This window comes from Rhipicephalus microplus, chromosome X, assembly GCF_043290135.1.
Source record: "Rhipicephalus microplus isolate Deutch F79 chromosome X, USDA_Rmic, whole genome shotgun sequence".
NCBI lineage: Eukaryota > Metazoa > Arthropoda > Arachnida > Ixodida > Ixodidae > Rhipicephalus > Rhipicephalus microplus.
Window position 1 is genome coordinate 454,496,509 of NC_134710.1, and position 20,201 is coordinate 454,516,709.

General features: G+C 45.9%; 1 protein-coding gene across 2 annotated transcripts in view; it reads right to left on the minus strand.

Moving 5' to 3' along the window:
* LOC119161682 (uncharacterized) overlaps positions 1 to 20,201 on the minus strand; it is a 207,592-nt gene that overhangs the window by 63,133 nt on the left and 124,258 nt on the right. For both annotated transcript variants that reach the window (XM_037414229.2, XM_075880630.1), the window contains exon 5: positions 5,563 to 5,620. In XM_037414229.2, the coding sequence (XP_037270126.2) occupies positions 5,563 to 5,620 (58 nt within the window). The remainder of the gene's footprint in view (positions 1 to 5,562; positions 5,621 to 20,201) is intronic.

Genomic DNA, 20,201 nt, shown 5'->3' on the forward strand with positions numbered 1-20,201 from the left:
TTGCGAACAGCGGGGCGCTCGAATACTTCCGTCACGTGCGTTTTGAAAGCAGCCCACGTAGGGAAGTCACGGTGGTGGTTTCGATGCCGCACGCTGGCGACGCCACTCAAATAAACTGACACGTAGCTGAGCTTCGCAGCGTCATCCCAGCGGTTGATCACGCTTACCCGTTCGTATTCGGTGAGCCAGTCTTCAACATCCTCCTCTTCTGTACCGCTGAAGATTGGTGGGTCGCGTTGACGCGATGGGCCAGGGCAGACCAATGTGGGCACCAGGACAGCAGGTTGTTGCTGCGGTAGATTTGGTGCTTCATCCGGCATTGCAGAGGCTGGTTTGAGTTTCCCGCTGCGAAGTTCCAAGTTGGCACGACCTAGCAGCTGGACCACTTGTTACGGGGGTTTATTGAGGTTCACAGTGACCGGGAAAATAGGAGCAGCAGCAGGCAAAGCGTGGCCAGGGAACGAATAGCCGAGCAAGCCCGGCGATGGCAATGTTTGCTTACTTGCATGTTCCTTTCTTTTGTGGCTCTCACCCACTAAGGGGGATTGGCCAAGAAGCCGGTGGCTATTGCAAGTCAATACCTTTAGGTCTTCTAGACTAGAGGAATATGATTACTGTGTTTTGACTGTAAAATTAATTTGGTGCAATGTAAAAAAGGAAAGAAGGGGGGGAGAGAAATAATAGAATTTGTTGAATATCTGAGGTGGAATCGTTATATGAAATTCTCCTGAAAGTTGAATCATTGCAGTGTATCAGCTAAATAATAACTGGTAGTGTGTCTAGTAAAATTCGAGAGCTGATTGCTGACTCGATCAGCAAGGTAATTTTCCTGTGTTATATATGAATTTGCACAGAGCCCCGCAAATGTTCCTGTCGCTGTGTCCCAATGAAGTGGCCCCAAAAGACAAAGTATTGGGAGTATTAAATGCTATTCATAGCTTTCTCAATAAAATTTCGAAGCAGTTTTTTCTTTGATTTTTGAAACGGTGACATGTGATAAGAAAATGGTCGATATGTTCAGGTTCGTTACAGCTTGAGCACAGAGGGGATGGCACCAGACCAGACCTGTTTAAGTAGAAATCAGGAGGTGGTACACGGCAACGTAATTTTGTTATCAAGACTTCCAATTTACACGTGGGACACCATTTATTATTCCATGTGAAGTGCAGGTGCGAGAAATCTGGATTCAGTATCATGATTTTTTATGAGTCTTCAAGAAAGGAAAGTTTTCTAAACCTCGCTGCTGTTACATAAGCTGTAGGAAGCATGATTGGCACGATCGGAGGATGAAGAGATGTTCGCGCAAGTGTGTCAGTCATCTCGTTTGTAAATATACTACGATGGCCTGGCACCCATATCATTCGCACTAGACGAATGTTTGCTGTAATTAATAATTTTAAAGTTTCTAGTACTGCTGATGTCGACGACGATGATAAAAAATGATCACACGGAATACGAGTCAGACACTATCACAGCTGTCGAATGAGTCGCAGGAAGTTTACGAATAGCTAGTGTAACGGCCATTAATTCCGCTTGCTTTCGCATGTGTCCATCTTCTTCCTCACAATAGGCACAATCAAAACACTAAAACAGCCCTTCTTAACTTCTAATTCATGCTCAAATATCAAAATGGCACGATAGGAAAGCAAGGAACAAAATAGGCATTTGCCTATATTCCGCTCTCTAATCACATACGTCACTACTTTGGGAAGTTTTAGAGGCTTTAGGTCAAAGTTTGCTACCTTATAGCGCCACTGTTAATTCGAACATCGCGGTAAAAAAAACCACCGTAGGCATGTTGTAAGAGGTCACAGACAGCGAATTCGCAATTAATTCACGAATGCTAAAACGCTTCACTGTCCGTTTAAAGCCCGTCAATGCCAGCATCATCTAAGAGCTTAAAATTGTCTCTCCGAGCCAGCGAAGCGACACCAAAAGGCAGGTTCAGGAGTTAGACTTTGGGTGGTGCTGCTTAGACCCAGATCCACAAAAGAGAGAAGCGGAGGCGAAACAACAGTGCTGGCAGTTGCTTGCACCACGCTCGGAGCAGAAAACAGGTAATAAAAAGTGCAGAAGAGACCGTAAATTATAAAATTTATAATCACAACAGAACAGAACATGATAATGAATATCCACATAATTGCACGAAAACAGAAAAAAAGGAGCAAAAAATGCAGATAACGCAAGAATGTAACGCCAAAGAGCAGGATGAAACCGAAAAGCACATTGTAAATACAAGCGAATGAATACTGCACAGTTTCCAAATCTTTGATTTGAGGTGAAACTTGCTTAGATTATTTTTTTCTGTTCATTGCTGTACTTCCATGTTCAAGACCGATACCTTTTTAATAAACTCCAAATACGTATACGTCCCATTCATGGTTACGCCAGTTCGATGCTTCACTAGTGCACAATCACCTCAGGTAGCCTGCTCCACCCCTGCTATGTTAGCGCTAGCACCTTGGAGGAAGTTTTCCGACGATTTAACAAGTGTGGAAGGATCATATTTGGTCACTATACTGAAATGAAAGCAGTGCTTACTCTTTATTATATAACAGCACAATTTATTTCCACTCTCGTTCCTTAAATTGAGAATCGTGCAGTTTAATTTGACAGAAGGGTCCCATGCTGAAAACTACAGAAACACACTACGTTAGCAGCCAAAACATTTTTCTAGGTGGTCGAAATTTCAGAAGCCCTCCAATACGGCGTCTTTCATAATCATAAGGGGGTTTTAGGATGTTAAACCACACAAATCAATCAATCAAAATATGTTTCACTTTTCCCCCTTTCTCTGCTGTCCACACACCAAGGTGGTATATTGTGGTTACGGCACTCGACTGCTCGCCCAAGAGTCGTGGGTTCGAATCCCGGCCGTCGCAGCCGCATTTACAATAGAGGCAAAAATCTTTGGGAAACGCGTACCCCGAGTGGTCCCAACCGCAAGTGATCACAATTCCCGGTGGTCTCCGCTAATGTATTGCCTCATAATTGTACAGTGGTTCCGGACGTAAAATTCCAGATATTCATCACAATTATCCTTTTGAGTAAAATCTTCCGGCGGGCTAGTTAGTTGGTTCACTGCTGCTCAACGTTCTTGAAAGGACACTAAAGAGCAAACAGATCACGATTTCGCAATCCCCCCAAAAAAACTACTTTTACCGTGGCATGACGTTTGGTCAGCGAGAAAACTGGCGTAAAGAAAATACGGATGGAGACGGCACCTTAACGGGTCCCAGAAACGGATTTTTCGCATACCGTTTTTGATTAGACCACTACTGGAGCGAATCATTGGCACCAGAGTTCAGTCGGAACACCCATTATTAACGGAGCTACGAGTACTGAAAAAGTACCCTCCTCCTCCGCTCCGCATTTTACCCTCGAATGCTCTCAACGTTTCTTTTGAGGACTCGGGGCTAAGCTCCGCCTTCACGGCGCCTGCATCACAATGTGGCGTGAGACCGCATACGCGGTAATCCCGCCGCCGATCCAATACCTGCAGTCTGTGCTGTGCGTTCCACAGCCAATCAGATCAGCTGGAAACGATGACGTCAGTGGGGCAAAGCGTGTCGCTTGGTGTATGGGCTGCTGAAAACACGTTTGGCCGAGTAACAGAGATCTGCAGTGATCTGGGGCGATTCGCAGCTTTAAAGCGTTGTAATAAATTACGCAGCTTACGCATAGAGCTCATATTGGTATCCAAGTTACCGTAGTGACTTGGTATGCCAGGTCAATGTGTTTGTAAACACTCGTCAAAACCATTTCAGTGTGTCTTTAAGAATCCTGCACCAAACACCGGAACGTCACAAATTTCGAAGGCGTCTGCTCGCTCCTACATGGCCTCTAACCAATAAAAAAATAAGCTCGTTGTCATGTCTGGTTAGATATACACAACATACGAAGTTTCAGGAAATGTAACAAAAATACGAAAATGCATTCTGGAATGCCTCACGTTAAGCGTGGAGCTTTCGGCGTGAAATTTAGAAATGACACTTCAGTCTTGATTTTCTCTGCTATCAATGAACTTATGACAGTAAAACATGTGGCATTAAAGTTCTCACAGAGCAGTTTCTCAATGTAAAGCTAGCCATTGTTCCTCTTTAGGCTCTCTTTGAACTGCGCGAAGTGACCAGGATATAATTAAGAAAACAGAGAAGATCAGTGTGCTCGGTGTTCTCCTTATTTTGTCCTGGTGATTTCGCGCAGTTGAAGAAGGTCTATAACTTCTGCTCAATAAACAAAAAGGAGTCCTCAGGGCACTTTTGTGTCACACAACAATTATTGTCATTTACGGACTCCTTTCTCAAGATGTGTGCGCTGGTTACTTTCCTCTAAAGAATACTCTGACATGCTGATAGAGTAGACCCGTGTACTCAGATTTGGGTGCACGTTTAAGAACCCTAGGTGGTCAAAATTTCCGGAGCCCTCCACTACGGCGTCTCTCATAATCAAATGGTGGTTTTGGGACGTTAAACACCCCAAATCAACATGCTGATAGAGTGCACGCCGTTGGTGAACTGGACGTACCAGATGCGCGACGATGACTTACGCCAGGAGAGACGAGCAGGTTAGATGACGATAACTGTTGTGCGGAACAAAAGTGGCCCCCAATAAGTCCTCCCTTTTAAAGACGATAGTCTTTCATGGGGACCTTCGACGCAAAAAATTTTGGTCTGTCTGTCTGTCTGTCTGTCTGTCTGTCTGTCTGTCTGTCTGTCTGTCTGTCTGTCTGTCCGCCCTTAACGATACTCTAAACAGCACCAAATGGTCCTCCAAACGGCTGACCCCATCCGCAGCGCCCACAAATATTGCTCAAGACTTAGCGTTCATACTTCTGCGATTGTCAATTAAAAAGCAATTATTGCGCATGTCTGACGCACCATAACAACACGTCAATATTCTGTATGTGTGTCGTTTTACTAGAAAAGGCATACATATAAATAATTATAAGGACCGTAGCGTTTATCACGCTGCACTGACGATGCAACGCTTGCATGAAAAGGCAAGTGTTTCCAACGCTTTGCTGAGACGACACGGTGGTGGCACCTACGCGTCGCCTTGCGTTCTACATCTCATTGCTTCGGAGACGGGCATGCACGCCACGCGCTTTCTTTTCCAAGATCACTGCGAAATAGCGCTCATGTCTCAGGCGTGGTGTGACTTGATGCGTTCGTTTGCCTCCGCTGCCCACTCGGGGCACTTTAACGCAGCGCCTCCCGAATGCCACTCACCATTTTTCTTGCACAAAACATCTGATAAACATTTTCTTCACTTTCTTAAGACGCACGACTATTGTTTTTCGACGACATTTGCCGTGTAACATGCAGGTACGGGGCCAATTTTTGTAGAGTGCATGCTTTTATTGATTTAGAAAAAAAAAGGTGCATGCCGAATGGTTTACCGGCCAGACCTTTACTGAACTCCCTGGCATAACAGCTTTGGCTTTGTACAGCATCTTTCACCACAGAAGACATGTTGCCATTTTTTGTATATTCAAGCTGCATAATCAGTGGTGATTTACGATTGCACACAGTGTACAATTCACCACTAGTGTGCTCTCACCCTGTTTATCTTCTCGTCCAGGACCCTAAAAAACTCGATCTGGCTCGATGACCTCTCCCTAGAAAGAGAAATATACATTGCAATTAGGACGACTGCACTCGTGATAGCTCGGTGTACATAGGTCTATGCTGTCTTTATTTGATATTTCCATGACCCGTGTATTCACTTTCTTTTTCGTCCTGCACTGAAAAATGTTTGCATGTGTATTATATAGCCATTTACAGCGTAGAGCAAGGCATGCTATGAGGTAGAGTCTCTGTATATTTGTATATTCTCATGTTCGTTTAGAATAGCTGACTGCTTTGGTCTGTTAAGTTCTTCAGAATGTACAGCAATCAGCAGACGAACATTCTTGCGCGCTTACTTATTTCAGCTGTGCCTTCCGCGGTTTTGAATCGAAGGTGGCAAATCGCACAGAGTAGGCAGATACGCAAACGAAAGAGGTGGTGATATTGCGGTACTTGGACCAATATCTAGCGTTTATGATGCATATTAGTCAGTTCAACCTGGTATAAAACCCTTTCACTGAAGACCCGGTGACATAGTCTGCTAGGCCCTGGGTATAGCAGCTGCATCTGCATTAAAGTTTGCGTGCTTGGCATGGTGCTCCTTAATTACTGGCTGCATTTTGTTCGAGTGTTAGTTCTACAAATGGTTGTAAGCATTACAGGAGGTCAAGAAACGCTCACATTTAATGTGAGCCCCCGAGAATCGTGCCCCCAAGTTGGTAGTGTGATTCACTGGAGGTGGTGCTAAAATAACTGAAAGTGCAAACGCTACCCAGCGAGCTAACGAGCATCTACACTGCTTTGTAGGCAAAGTGCGACAAATTTTACAGCTCATAATTTAAAACGTGTGACAGTGATTACCCTTGTTTGATTTTTAGGCAGCTGCCAGTGGTGTAGGAGAGGTCGCCTCACCCGAGCGAAGGGGTGACATAAAGGTGCTCTTCATCCTTCATTTGCCTCACCCTTTTCCCTCCTCATTTCTAATGGTAGTGAAAAGTAATTCTTTGCTTTTATAAAGGTCACGTTCATACATTAATTTATTCCTCATTCCAGTAACATTGTATGACGACCTTACAATGCTAGATTATTCTATGTCAAGTGTATAAATGCCGATGCGCTTCGCCACTGGTCAGTTTTCGATCGACGGCTGACGCTCTGCTCGCCGCTCTCAGTGCCTGGCTATAATCTGACTTTCGTTTTACGCGGCCACAAGTGCGGCTAAATAAAAAAGTTTAATCTGAACGTCCAGTTTGCTTCCTTCCTCCGCGTCAAGGCTGTTTCACATGACACAAAAAGTAGCGATTATCAGGCTGCGAATTTGCTCGCCGCGAAAAAAAGGGCACTTCGCTCCCGCCGCCGCAGTCCGCGGCGAGCTTTCAACATCTTGTAAATTTTCCCTCTGATCGCAGCGGCGGGAGCAATTTCTGGTCGGGACCCTTCGAAATAGGGCTGGTCCGGCCAAGCCGTCGAAATAGACTCGACGTGCTTGTTTTTGTAATGGCCGATGCTGTGCATTTTAAAATGAATTCAGTATGGAAAGTGTTCTTAAATGACAAAACAACCAAGCCCTTCGTTACCGTTCATGGTAACTTCATGTTATCATAATGCACATTACATTCGTGTCTGTCACAATGAGCGGTGGCAAGAACTTACCGCTCCAGTCGCACAGCGAAAATCATGGACCGTTCGCGGTCCATGTGAAATGAAACTGTCATTAGCTACGGTTGCGAACAGAGCCATTGGAGCGAACGGAACAATTTTTTTTTTCGCTACAATCGCGGCATGTGAAACACCCTTCACGCGGTGTCTGCGGCGGGTGATGTTTCCGGCACCGATGAAAATATAGAACACCTGTTGTGCCACTGTCCTCAGTTTGCCTCAATGAGACAATACTTGCCAACACGTTGCGGCGACTGGATGATCGGCCTCTTTCTGTGCCGGTGCACCGTCCACATCCCTCGACAGCCCACAAGGCAGTGAAGGCTCTCTTGTGTTTCATGAGGACGATGGGTTTGTGTGAACGCGCCGGACTTGCTGTGGAGTTCTACACGCTGCAGTGAATTTACTGTCTGTATTTCACTTTTTCGTTTCCTTCTCTTCCCTATTTCTCACCTTTCTAATACCCTCCCTTAATCCACTTGTGTAGGGTAGCCAACCGGATGTCTTTCTGGTTAACCTCCCTGCCTTCTCCCCTTTTGTGGCTTCCTTCCTTCCTCCTTATTGCAACTCTGATCGATTTCGCGGAACACTTACTTCAACATACAGTGAAAACTGCTTTATGAACTTGCGCATGGTTGTTTCAATTACTCGAGCAGCACAGACCTGCCGGCAGCGCAGAGCAGCTTTCCATTAGCGAGCACACGCGTGCGGAGCCGCATCCGAGTGCCCACGATGACGTCAAACTCGAGTGGCCACCACCCGAAGATATCGGAGTGAACAGTGAGAAGAGCAGTATACTGCAGATAATACTTTTTACAGTGAAAGCCGTTATGAGATCACAATTTCAGTCACAAGTGGCGCCATAGTTGTCCGCTGCCACCACCGGTGTCCGTAGCCGCTATGTCGCGAAATAAAAAAAAACCTAGTACCAAGGACACAGTGAGGCTTGCAAGAAAGAAGCTGTGAAAGCCTTGAAACACATGCGGAGGCAAGGACCACTAATTTGAGGCTCAGGCGTTTATTAATCTTGGCAAAGGTAAAAGTGATAACCTGAGCAAGCCCCCAGGTCAAACTCGAATGTCTGAGCGGCGAGACAAAAAAGAGAGACCGCAGTGCTTCCTTTGTAATAAAAAGGGTCACAGAGCTCCAGATTGCTGGACCAACACAAAGAGCCCATTACAAAGCCACCCTTTTGTGGAAAGTGTGGCCGCACCTGACATAAAACAGGTTACGGCCCGAAAAGGGCCAACAGCGTTGAGAAGGCCTCATGCTCTTTACAACAAAAAAAAATGGAGCCAAGGTAATTCAGAGTCGCAGGCTTCTCTTTGTGTTCTTTATAGTCCGGAGGGCGCGCAAACGCACCCAGCCAAACTGAAAGAAAAACCGATATCCACGGGCGAAGGTGTACTCGAAGGACATCCTGCAAAAGTACTGCGAGTTACCAGATGCAATTAAATCATTGTCAAAAGGTCTCTCGTGGCGGAAAGCAAGCTAACAGAAAAGATTTCCTCGATTTACTTCTTTGGCGGATGATTGATGAAGCTGCCTGAAGCACACGTGGCAATTATTTCACCTTTCTTCACTGGCAAGACTCGAGCCCTTTGCATGGATAATATTTTATGTGATGTTTTTTTTTTGTAAATGTGGAAGGCGTTCGTGATGCTCACAATCATGATAACGATTGGAATAGCCGTCCTTACACCCGTAATGCTGCAGAAGAGTATTCTGGCACAGAAAATTTGGCTTCTGCACACGGAATGTTCTATGCAAAGACTTCGACATCGGCTGCAAGGAAAACACGTTTCAAGACAAAAGTTGCAGCAGTAAACCAACAGGCCAGAAATCCACATCTACTCCCGGCTACAGTTATTAACCCCTTGGACGTCAGCCCACAGGAATTCAGAACCAAACAAAAGGAAGACAGCAGCCTGCGGAAATGCTTCGAAGCCAAGAGGTCAAGACAAGGTTTGCTAAAATAGTGTTCTTCATAAAGGACGGAATACTCTATCACAAGTACACCCTTCACTCTGACAAACAGGTAGATCGGCTTGTGATACCAAGGTTCCTCCGACTATTTGTGATGAAAATAGCCTACAAAGGCATCCTTTTGGGCAATCAGGGAATTAAACGAACCACAGACTGGGTACTCGAAGAGTTTTACAAGCCGGGGGTTCAGTCCGACATCACACGATTTGTTAAATCGTGTGACATATGTCAAAAAAGTATTCCCAAGCGCTTGGTGGGTCGTGTACCACTTGGCAACACTCCTATAATTGACACCTCTTTCAATAGGGTAGCCATTGATATCATGGGTTCATTATCACCGATTTCAGAGGGCGGAAATAAGTATGTACTCACAATGGTGGACATGGCAACGCGTTATCACAATACTGTAGCACTGTCGAGCATTGAGACGGAGTAAGTCACTGAGGCACTCCTGGAGATGTTTTCTCGTGTACGGGTCCCCCGAGAGATAATCAGTGACAGAGGTACGTTGTTCTCGTAACGTCTAAGGAAGGAGCTAAGCCCACTTCTCTCCTTCAAACAACTTCCAACAACCCCATATCATTCCAAGGCTAATGGCCTTGTAGAGAGGTGGAACGACACACTGAAACATATAATAAGAAGAATGTGTCAGGAAAGTCAGATGAAATGGGAACGGTACTTGGCGCCCTTACTTTTCGCTTATTGCGAAGTTCCCCAGTCAAGCTTAGGCTTCTCCCCGTTCGACTTGCTCTACGGCCGTTACGTCAGAGGTCCCAAGGCGATATTTAAAGAATTATGGGCCGCTGATCATCTTGATGTTGATGTAAAAACATACTACGGGTATGCAGTCTAACTGCGGAATCGTCTTCAAGACACTTGCCGTTTAGCCAAGGAGGAGCTTCAGAGAGCGAAGATAGTGCAGAAGGAGCATTATGAGCAGAAAGCCAGACCACGTCAATTATCTCTTGGAGACAAGGTTTTGTTACTGCTTCCATCAGATACCAACAAACTGATTATGACGTGGAAAATACCCTTTAATACCCCTGAGAGGGCAAATGATGCCGAATATTTAATTTACCTCGATACCAGAAGCACGCTTTTCTACAGAAAACCTACTGATAAAGTATGAGGAACGGCTGCCTGCACCGCCGCATGAAGCATCAGCTGTTTGCCAGGCGGTTGACACTGAAAACAACGAGCTACCTTGCGTACCATTCCAGCGAAAGAAATCGTCTGCAGACGTGAGAATATCGCAGTCACTTTCTCCTACCCAGCACGTGTGACTCACCAACTTATTGAACAAGTACGACAACTCATTTATGGATGTTCCTGGCAAAACGCACCTCGTACAGTGCAAGCTAAGATTGACCACGGATAAACCCGTGAGCGTGCGGCATACCCTATGTCAATTTCTACCCAAGAAGTGGTACAGAAAGAAATAGCAGACATGCTATGACAAGGCATCATAAAACCATCAGAGTCTGCTTACTTTTCACCTATAGTGGTTGTGAAGAAAAATGACCGAACGATGTTTTTGTGCATAAATTTTAGGCAACTTCACAAGAATATAGTCAATAATAACGAGCCTATACCGCGTGTAGACATCATCTTTAGCCAACTTGGGCAAGCAAAATACTTCTCAAAGTTTTACTTCACTAAGGGCTACTGGCAGGTTCCCATAGATCAAGACTCTAAACCAATCACAGCTTTTTCTACAGCATCAGGACTATATCAATTTATGTTAATGCCGTTTGGTATTAAAACCGCCCCAGCTGTGTTTAACCGCCTCATGAGGAAAGTGGTTGCAGACATACCACACATTTTTAACTACTTGGACGATGTGCTCATTGCCATTGAAACCTTGGCTGAACATGTAGCTTTACTTGAGTCGTTTCTCAAGCGAATTAGCGAGGCTGGTTTCACCATTCAGCCAACACAGAGTGAGATTGGCCAAGAGTCAGTCAGATTTCTCGGTCATCTCGTTGTGCAATGCGTTATTTGGTCACAGGTCAAAACACTCGACAAAATACAGGCTGTGAAGCGTCCACAAAATAAAAAAGAAGTGTTATTTATTTATTTATTTATTTATTTATAAATACTGCAATCCCTGATAGAGATTTTAGCAGGTGAGTTACAGTGCATAAAAAGGATACAGAGTTTACAACAACTGTACAATTCAACACAGATGAAATGGCTCTTCTTCTCGCGTACAAAAAGTTGTTACAAATAATACAACAACAACAGAGGATTGTTATACAATGCTAATTAAGGTGGTACTCAAACAAACTTAGAGAAGGCTGTAGAACTTGTGAATTCTGAAGTTTATTCCAATCGGAAATGGTTCTGGGAAAAAAGGAATACTTATAACAGCTAGTACGTGTGCGATGGGGGGTGACTGTTAGTTGGTGTCTTTGTCTGGTTGCGTACCCTGCTGAAAATGAAATCACATCTGAAAAATCTAGTTTATTATGCCCCTTGATTATTTGATAGAAACACTTCAGTCGCGTTAAAAGATTCCTGTGTGCTTTTTTCTTGGGCCTTACAGGTTATTACATTGATTTCGAGAACTACTTTGAAGTTTCTCATACACTAACCTAATTGACCAAGAAGAGGGCCCCTAAAAAACTCCTCTGGGGAAAACGAGAAGTCCTTTGATGAACTCAAGATTTTGCTATCTACACCACCCATTCTAAAAGCAAGTGATTTTTCAAAGCCAATTCTACTCCGCACTGATGCATCATTGAGAAGTGTAGGTGCCATACTCATGCAGTGTCATGAATGAATACTGCATCCAGTATCATACGCAAGCCGTAGATTACCACCACGCAAGGCTGCTTATGCTACAGTAGAGTGAGAAGTCCTGGCCCTTACGGGGGCAGTCCGGAAATTTCATATCTTCTTATTCACACGCACATTCATTTTACAGAGTCACCACAAACCACTTGTGTACACCAAGTAGGCCAAGCATGTGAACAGCCGCGTGTTACGGTGGAGCCTCATACTTATGGAGTACGACTTTGCGGTAGAGTATATAAAAGGCAGCGATAATATAGGCGCAGGTTACATGACCCGTTTGCCTACTCCGTGAACAACGTCTGCATAAAGACTCGATGCCCAGTGGTATTAATATCTTGTTATGCCAACCTTCCAGCGCGATACGATACAAGTATCATGACGCTTTAGTTCTGTGACTTCTTTGTACTTTTTTTCTGGTGTATACCTTAGTGATCGAATGTGCCGAGAGAGAGAAATAGACTTTAGTGGGCAATCCTGCGTGGGGAGGGTGGGAGCACCACGCAAGATTCCGCACCCTCCAGTCTATCTAGACCTCAATGACGGCAGGCTCACCGCGAGCTACTAGGAGTTCGCTCCGTTCGCTTTTGCCGAGCCAGGGCCGCGTCAAGCCGCTGGATGGCGTTCAGCTGCGCCTCGTGATCGGGCAAGCCTATGTGGTTCACAATGTCCGGTGGTTGTGCGACGGTGATCGCTCCCCCCGCACACGCGTCACACCCCCACAGCACATGTGTCAGCGTTGCCAGTTCTCACGCACAGATACTGCACTTCGCACTTTTGTAGAGTCGAGTGTGCGGGGCTCGGAACTGTTATAGTGTGCAGTGGTGCTTACGTGCATGTTTCCGTCTGCGAACCAACGTGTCCAACGTGCCTTCAAGTTTTTCTACCGGAAGAACTTTTCAAGTGGGGGGTGATGCGATGTAGTAGCTTGGGGAATGCAAGCATAGCAGACGACAGCGCCACATCACCTCGAACATGACAAGAATGAAAGATAATTGAAGCTCGCCCATTGAAGAAAGAATAGAACTTGCTCGCGCAGAACGGAGCTGTTGGGACGCCGACAAGACGATGCAAGAGAGCCTAGGATGAACCCGTCACTACGCGCGAGGTTCGGAAGGCCGGGTTCCCATCCTCGAGCCGTTGACGTCCTCGGGCCGCGGCGTGTCGGCGTGTCTAGGCACGAGTTCAGGGTGAGAAATCCTGCGGACATCTCTGGTACGGCGAGCGTCTTCGGAACACCAGAGCTACCGACCACGTCTAGCGAGGCAACGTCGCTCACCGTGTGCGGCTACGCCTAAGCCTGGCGATGCCTTTTGCAGCGGGACGCTGATCCATGCACCCAAGCGACGACTACATCTGAGCAAGCCACGGGTTCTGCTTCAAGGAACTGGCCTACGGTACACACTGTGAGACTAGTTACTCGTTTCTTATGTGTGTTAACCGCGTGCGTGTACAGCGACTGTATTTTCGCAATGGTTTTTTTTCTCGTCCAATATAACTTCATTTTGCTTTTGGCACTGTCTTCATCTTCCTCGTGTCACACGCCTTGCTACGTGACGAGCCTAACCACCACAATCACCTATCACCTGCGGCGAATTCCCACTTCAGCCATAATTCCTCATAGTCCTCAGCCACTGCATGAATAATTGGCACGAAATTCCTTGCAAGTGTTTTGTGAATACCACGCTTCTCAAAATAACTAAGGATAGTCTAGCGAATGGCGGCCTACCACCCAGAAATTATTAAGAGTGCTGTTTCTTGGGCGAGTTGTAAATTCATAGCTTAATATATTTGTGCGCAACTCCTACAAGGAAAGAAAATGAGGAGACATGGTAGGGCACCAGACTGGCGCCGTATGTGGCACGCTTCAAAAATTTGTTATATGAGATCATTTTGAAAAATCTCGCCTGGCAACATCCGACTTTTCCCATCTTAAGTACTCCAGGAAAACTCAATGGTGCTCCTATAGAATGGTGGAGATATCAATTACGAGATATGATGCCGAGACCCCCCCCCCCCCCCCCTGAACGTTTATCTACACAGGTCTGGTCTGGCACAGTCTCCCCTGTGCCTCCACTGCAACGAGAGTGAATCCCTTCATCATTTCCTCTTAACGTGCAGGTTGTATACAAACCGAAGGAAGAGACTGTTAGAAGAACCTCTCCGTAGGTTGGCTCTAAATTTATCCCTTCCGGTGGTCATTTCCTTTGAAGCAACTGAAAAGAAATTTAGCCACAGGAACGGTTGCGAGGCCGTATGCGTTTTTTCAAAAGCAACAAAACGAATAGAATGTTAAGCTAAGACATAATTCACTTTGTTTCAAACCATATTACTTTGTTCATTTTTTGTATTAACTTTATTTAATTTATTTCTAAACTATCGTTTACCAATTGGTTCTTTACTTAAACGGCCTTATCAAATAATCCGGTTGGTAAAACAGTTCCATCTCACAAAAGAGGCACCATCTGTTTTATAGCCGATCTCTCGTGGTGGGTTGCGCCAGGACCTGGAGGAAGAACCAACTAACTATCCTGTCTCCTTTTCCTTCATTTTCGGAATGGCGCCACGAATACTATATTAAGCCAGAAACGATTAATAATGACGTAGGGGGTACCGAGCAAGTGCGCTTGTTGCAGCTATCCAATCAGTATTTAGAGAAGGCTCTGAGGCCACTCTTCGAGCTTTCACTGGGACTGTGCTGCGCCTTCCGCGCAGGCCTAGAGTTTTTTTTTTTTATTTAAATACGATAGTCTTTTTCGGTATTTTTCAACGCAAAAATTTCGTCGGTCTGTCTGTTGGTGTCTGTCCACCGATTCAGCCACCCGGCGAAAGCTTAAGCCCGGTTACGAAGCCCACTCATTTCGATCTGTGGCTGCGTTCTAGCTTGTGAACACTGTCAATCAAAAAGCACATATTACACATATTTGAGGTACAACGTCAATACTTAATGAGTGTTAGGCAGGGTGTCGTTTTATTTAGAAAACACATAGAGACGTAATTCTCAAGACTGAATTGCTTATGCTGCGCTGACAATACGACGCTATAAACGAAAAAGTGGGTGTTTCCTACTCTTCACTGAAAAATTCAGCAAGGAGGAGGAGGAATCAACTTTATTTTTCAGAAAGAGGAGGGGAAATGAGGGAAACCGAATTCAGGGACTTTAAGTAAAACGACCCAGTGCTGCCATCTACCACTCGCTCTCCATTAAAAAAAATTGTTTCTTCACATTACAGCCAGACGGCGCCACACCTCACGCAGCACTTCCAGACGATGACTCTCGACTTTCGACGTTCCTTGCAGCGAAGCATGTACATGCGGGGCAGATTTTTTTCTAAGTCTATACTATTTTTTAAACAAAAATGTTATGGCAATCAGGCTCCTGTCGTTTTGGCGAACTTACTCGGCAAGAAGACGGAGAAACATTACTGCAACTGAAGTTACATTTGTACGAGTAATTAAAAAACTCGTTTATTGACTTTTGAAGTATTAACTTGAGAGTTGTTCCTTTTCTGGGAGAATTGTAGGACATCAAAATTTATTCCAAGTCACCTTTTAAAAAATTCCGTGCGTGTTTCCAAGAAACACGCACGGAATTCCGCGTGATACTCACAGAAATTGAAGGCCTAGATTTCAGCGATACTGAAACTAACTACACAGAAAATCTGGAAGCTGCGCTATGTCAGAACGGAAGCTCAAGTGACAGACTTGGAAAAAAAAATAAGGGGTAGTAGAGCGCTTCGTAGCATAATGGTGAGGAAGAAACGGTGATCCGCCAAAAGTACCAAGCTAGGCCACTTATTCTTTGCGTTTCGTGTGTGCTGTAAAGAACTCGTTCGCTCGTCTGCGAAAAATTGTGCAGCAGTGGCTGTTACCTAGTTTGAAGCTGAACAACAGAACATTGCAACAACTAGTGAACAATTTAGTTTTCTTTCGTAAATCTCGTAATATAGCTGAATGATTCCCCTTCATAACATTCTTGTATGATGGTACAACTAAAACATTTTCTAGTTCATGCTTTCTCGTGTGTTTGAAATCTAAAAATAGCGCAAAAAGTACAGAGTAGGACTGAAGAAGAGATGACAGGGCACTGAACAAAGCTGAATTGCTCATTCTCTCCATTTTTGCGTTGTTTTTACATCCCAAGCATGAACCACGAATGAGCCCAACTTTTGCTTGTAGCTCTCGTATACACTGCACGATGCATGACACGTGCCAGTGGAGTCATAGTGCTTCTTGGTGTTCGCACGAAAAGAGTATATGTAATTATAGCTTAATGGCTGTCACAATATACAAAACTAATCTGAAGGCTTCGCAAGCTGTCGCTGCCATGCTGACAGTACACCTGCAGTTCAGCGCTCATATGTGCTGCGTCCCACACGAAAAGCCGATATCTCTTGAATGCCGCTTCGGTAGCGAAAATTCTATTCTGGAAGCTCATATATATATATATATATATATATATATATATATATATATATATATATATATATATATATATATATATATATATATATATATATTGATACATAACAGCCGCTAAACACGGCTATATATATATATATATATATATATATATATATATATATATATATATATATATATATATATATATATATATATATATATATATATATATATATATATTGATACATAACAGCCGCTAAACACGGCTGCAGGAAGAGAAGGACGAAGTGAGTTTTGTTTGCTGCTGGACTGGCGCCATTTTGCTCGTCGAGTTCTGTGCGTTCTAAATAGATTATTAAAGAAGTTACTCGTAACATTAATTGTGGAGGAGGACGACCCCCGTACCTCGATGGAGACGCGCAGCGGTCGCACCATCGGCGACCTTTCGACTGCTTCGACTGCTGGTACTTCCTCTACGCCGCCCTCATCAGTCCAAGCCAACACCTACGTCACACTTCCACACATCCGGGATCCCGGCACTTTTTCCGGTGACGGTACGATCAATCTTGACACTTGGCTGAACCGGTACGAGCACCTCAGTGCTACTCACCGCTGGGATCCCACGCTCAGGCTCGCCAACGTGCTTTTCTACCTGGACGGCACTCCCCGATAATGGTTTGAAAGCCACGAAGTCGACATTACGAGCTGGGATCTCTTCAAAGAAAAGATACGCGACCTGTTTGGTGATTTATCCGGTCGTCAGCTCGCTGCGAAGAAGACTCTTGCCACACGGCCCCAGTCTTCTACCGAATCCTACGTCTCCTACACTCTTGACGTCTTGGCCCTTTGTTCCAAGGCCGACCAGTGCATGTCGGAAGACGAAAAGGTTAACCACGTCTTGAAAGCCATTGCCGACGATGCTTTCAACCTGCTGGTTTTTAACAACGTCTCGAGCATCGACACCATCCTTAAAGAATGCCGACGTCTCGAACAAGCAAAAGCCCGCCGCGTAGCCCAAAGCATACTGCTCCTACCGAACACAGCGGCCACTTCTTCGTGTGACGACGCCTTCCATCAGGCCCCTCGATGTGACAACCTCACACGCATTATTCGTCGAGAGGTCGAGGAAGCACAATCGGTAGCCACGCCATTACCGACGCCTACGCCTTCCCCGACCACGATCTCTTTGATACAAGCCGTCGTTTGTCAAAAGCTATCGAATGTCGGCCTACATCCTGTTCCTGCCCAATAGTCTGCTGGGCCGTCTTATCATCCCCCTTCTGCTCCTCGCATACAACGCAATCCGTTCGAATGGCGTACCCTTGATGACAGGCCCATATGTTTTAACTGTCGACGCGTTGGTCACATCGCACGTCACTGCTGCAGCCGCTGGGCTCCACCGTCCCGTTATGCACCTCAGTATCAGGTCACTTCTGTCTACCAGTCGTCCCCATCACTTTTTCCATCAACGTCGACCACATTTTCCGCTCCTGCAGCACCTCTGAACAGACCTCGCTACGACCGGTCACCGTCCCCTGCTCGTCGTCAGTCCCGGTCGCCCCTACAACTCCGTGCTGCCTCCCCGACCTATTCGCAGCACCTCCGACCGGAAAACTAGGCCGTGCAGCTTCTGGAGGTGGAGCTGCGTTGGCGACCTTCGTAAGAAATTCTCGATTAACGTTAATGACGAACCGGACCCTTTTGGACGTTACTGTCGACAATGTTCGTATCAATGCATTGATAGATACTGGCGCGCATGTGTTCATTATGAGTGCTAACCTTCGCCGCCGACTTAAAAAACGTTGTCACGCCCGCCCTCAACCAAGCTGTACGAGTCACCAATGGAGAAACTGCCACAATTCTTGGCATGTGCTCTGCGCGAGTGTCTATTGGGGAGAGGAGCACTGTCGTTCTTTTCGCCGTTATTGAACATTGCCCTCATGAACTCATTCTTGGTATGTATTTTCTAGCCACGCACTCTGCCCTCATAGACTGTCCAGCTGGCTATCTCCATCTCGATTTACCTCTGTTTTTCGAACCGACCAGCCCACCGCAAACCAGCCTCAGCTGCATTGATTTCACACGCCTCCCGCCTAACTTTGTCACACATGTCGACTTATCCTCCACGCCACCAGTATACCTGCTGGTGATTACATGGTGGCCCCGGTTCCTGCCGTGATGCTTACGCATGGGGTTGCAGTGCCGCATATGATTCTGATGATTACGAGAAACCGCACCTTCCTTCCACTGTTGAACTTCTCACTCACCACCCAAGTTCTACCACAGGGTATCTCCCTGGCCAAAATTACCGCTTACCGCTCTCCAAGATGACCATGTCGAGCCCTTCAGAGTTGACAAATGCTGCAGCTCAGTCAGTGGCTCCACCTCATCACGTTGTTGGGGCGCCGACATCGAGCGAATGGTGTCATCGGACCTCACGTCTGAGCAAGCTGCAGTGCTTTGCCACGTTCTTGAGGGCTACGTAGCATTTTCGACTTCGCCAGCAACTCCTTGGGCCAAACGACCATTGTCACTCATCGCATAAATACTGGCCATGCAACTCCCATTCACCAGCGCCCCTACCGTGTCTCTGCGTCGGATCGTGCAATATCACAACATGAAGTCGGCAAAATGCTTGCGAAAAACATTATCGGGCCTTCATGCAGCCTTTGAGCTTCTCCAGTTGTCCTTGTTAAAAAGAAGGATGGAACATGGCGCTTTTGTGTTGATTATTGTCACCTCAATAAAATTACAAAAAAGACGTTTATCCCTTACCTCGCATTGACGACGCCCTCGACTGCCTGTGCGGTGCTACTTATTTTTCAACTATTGACCTTCGGTCAGGATACTGGCAGATAGCCGTCCACGAGATGGAACGTGAGAAGACCGCATTCATCATTCCTGATGGCCTTCATCAGTTCAAGGGTATGCCCTTTGGTCTCTGCAATGCACCAGCCATGTTTGAAAGAATGATAGACTCATTGCTCTAAGGGTTGAAATGGTCCACCTGCTTGTGCTACCTTGAAGATGTTATTGTCTTTTCGCCCACATTCGACTCGCATCTCGATCATTTGTCAGCTATTCTGGACGTTTTTCGTCGAGCCGGACTCCAGCTTAACGCCTCCAAGTGCCACTTCGCTCGTCGTCAAATTTTCGTGCTCGGTCACCTTGTCGATGGCCAAGGCGTGCGTCCAAACCCAGAGAAAATTCGCGCAGTCACGAACTTTCTCGTTCCGATGACCACAAAGAATGTCCGCAGATTTGTGGGGTTGTGCTCATACTTCAGGCGCCTTGTTAAGGACTTTGCGACCATTGCACGCCGCCTCACAGACCTCTCAAAGAGAGACGCCTCGTTTATCTGGGGCCATGACCAAGCGTCATCGTTTTCCCAACTTACGACACTGCTTACAACGCCACCAATCTTAGCTTACTTTGATCCATTAGTCCCAACCAAGGTTCACACGGACGTTAGTGGACACGGCATAGGAGCTGTGCTATTGCAGCAACAACGGGGACACGACTGCGTTATAGCCTACGCAAGTCGACTGCTATCTGCAGCCGAGCGCAACTGTTCTATCACGGAGTGCGAGTGCCTCGCCCTTGTATGGGCAGTCGCCAAGTTTCGTTCATACCTGTACGGGCGCTCATTCCGTGTATTCACGGACCATCACGCGCTCTTCTGGCTAGCCTACCTGAAGGACCCCACAGGACGTCTCACTCGTTGGGCCCTACGCCTTCAAGAATACACGTTCTCTGTAACGTATAAAACAGGGCGTATACATCAAGATG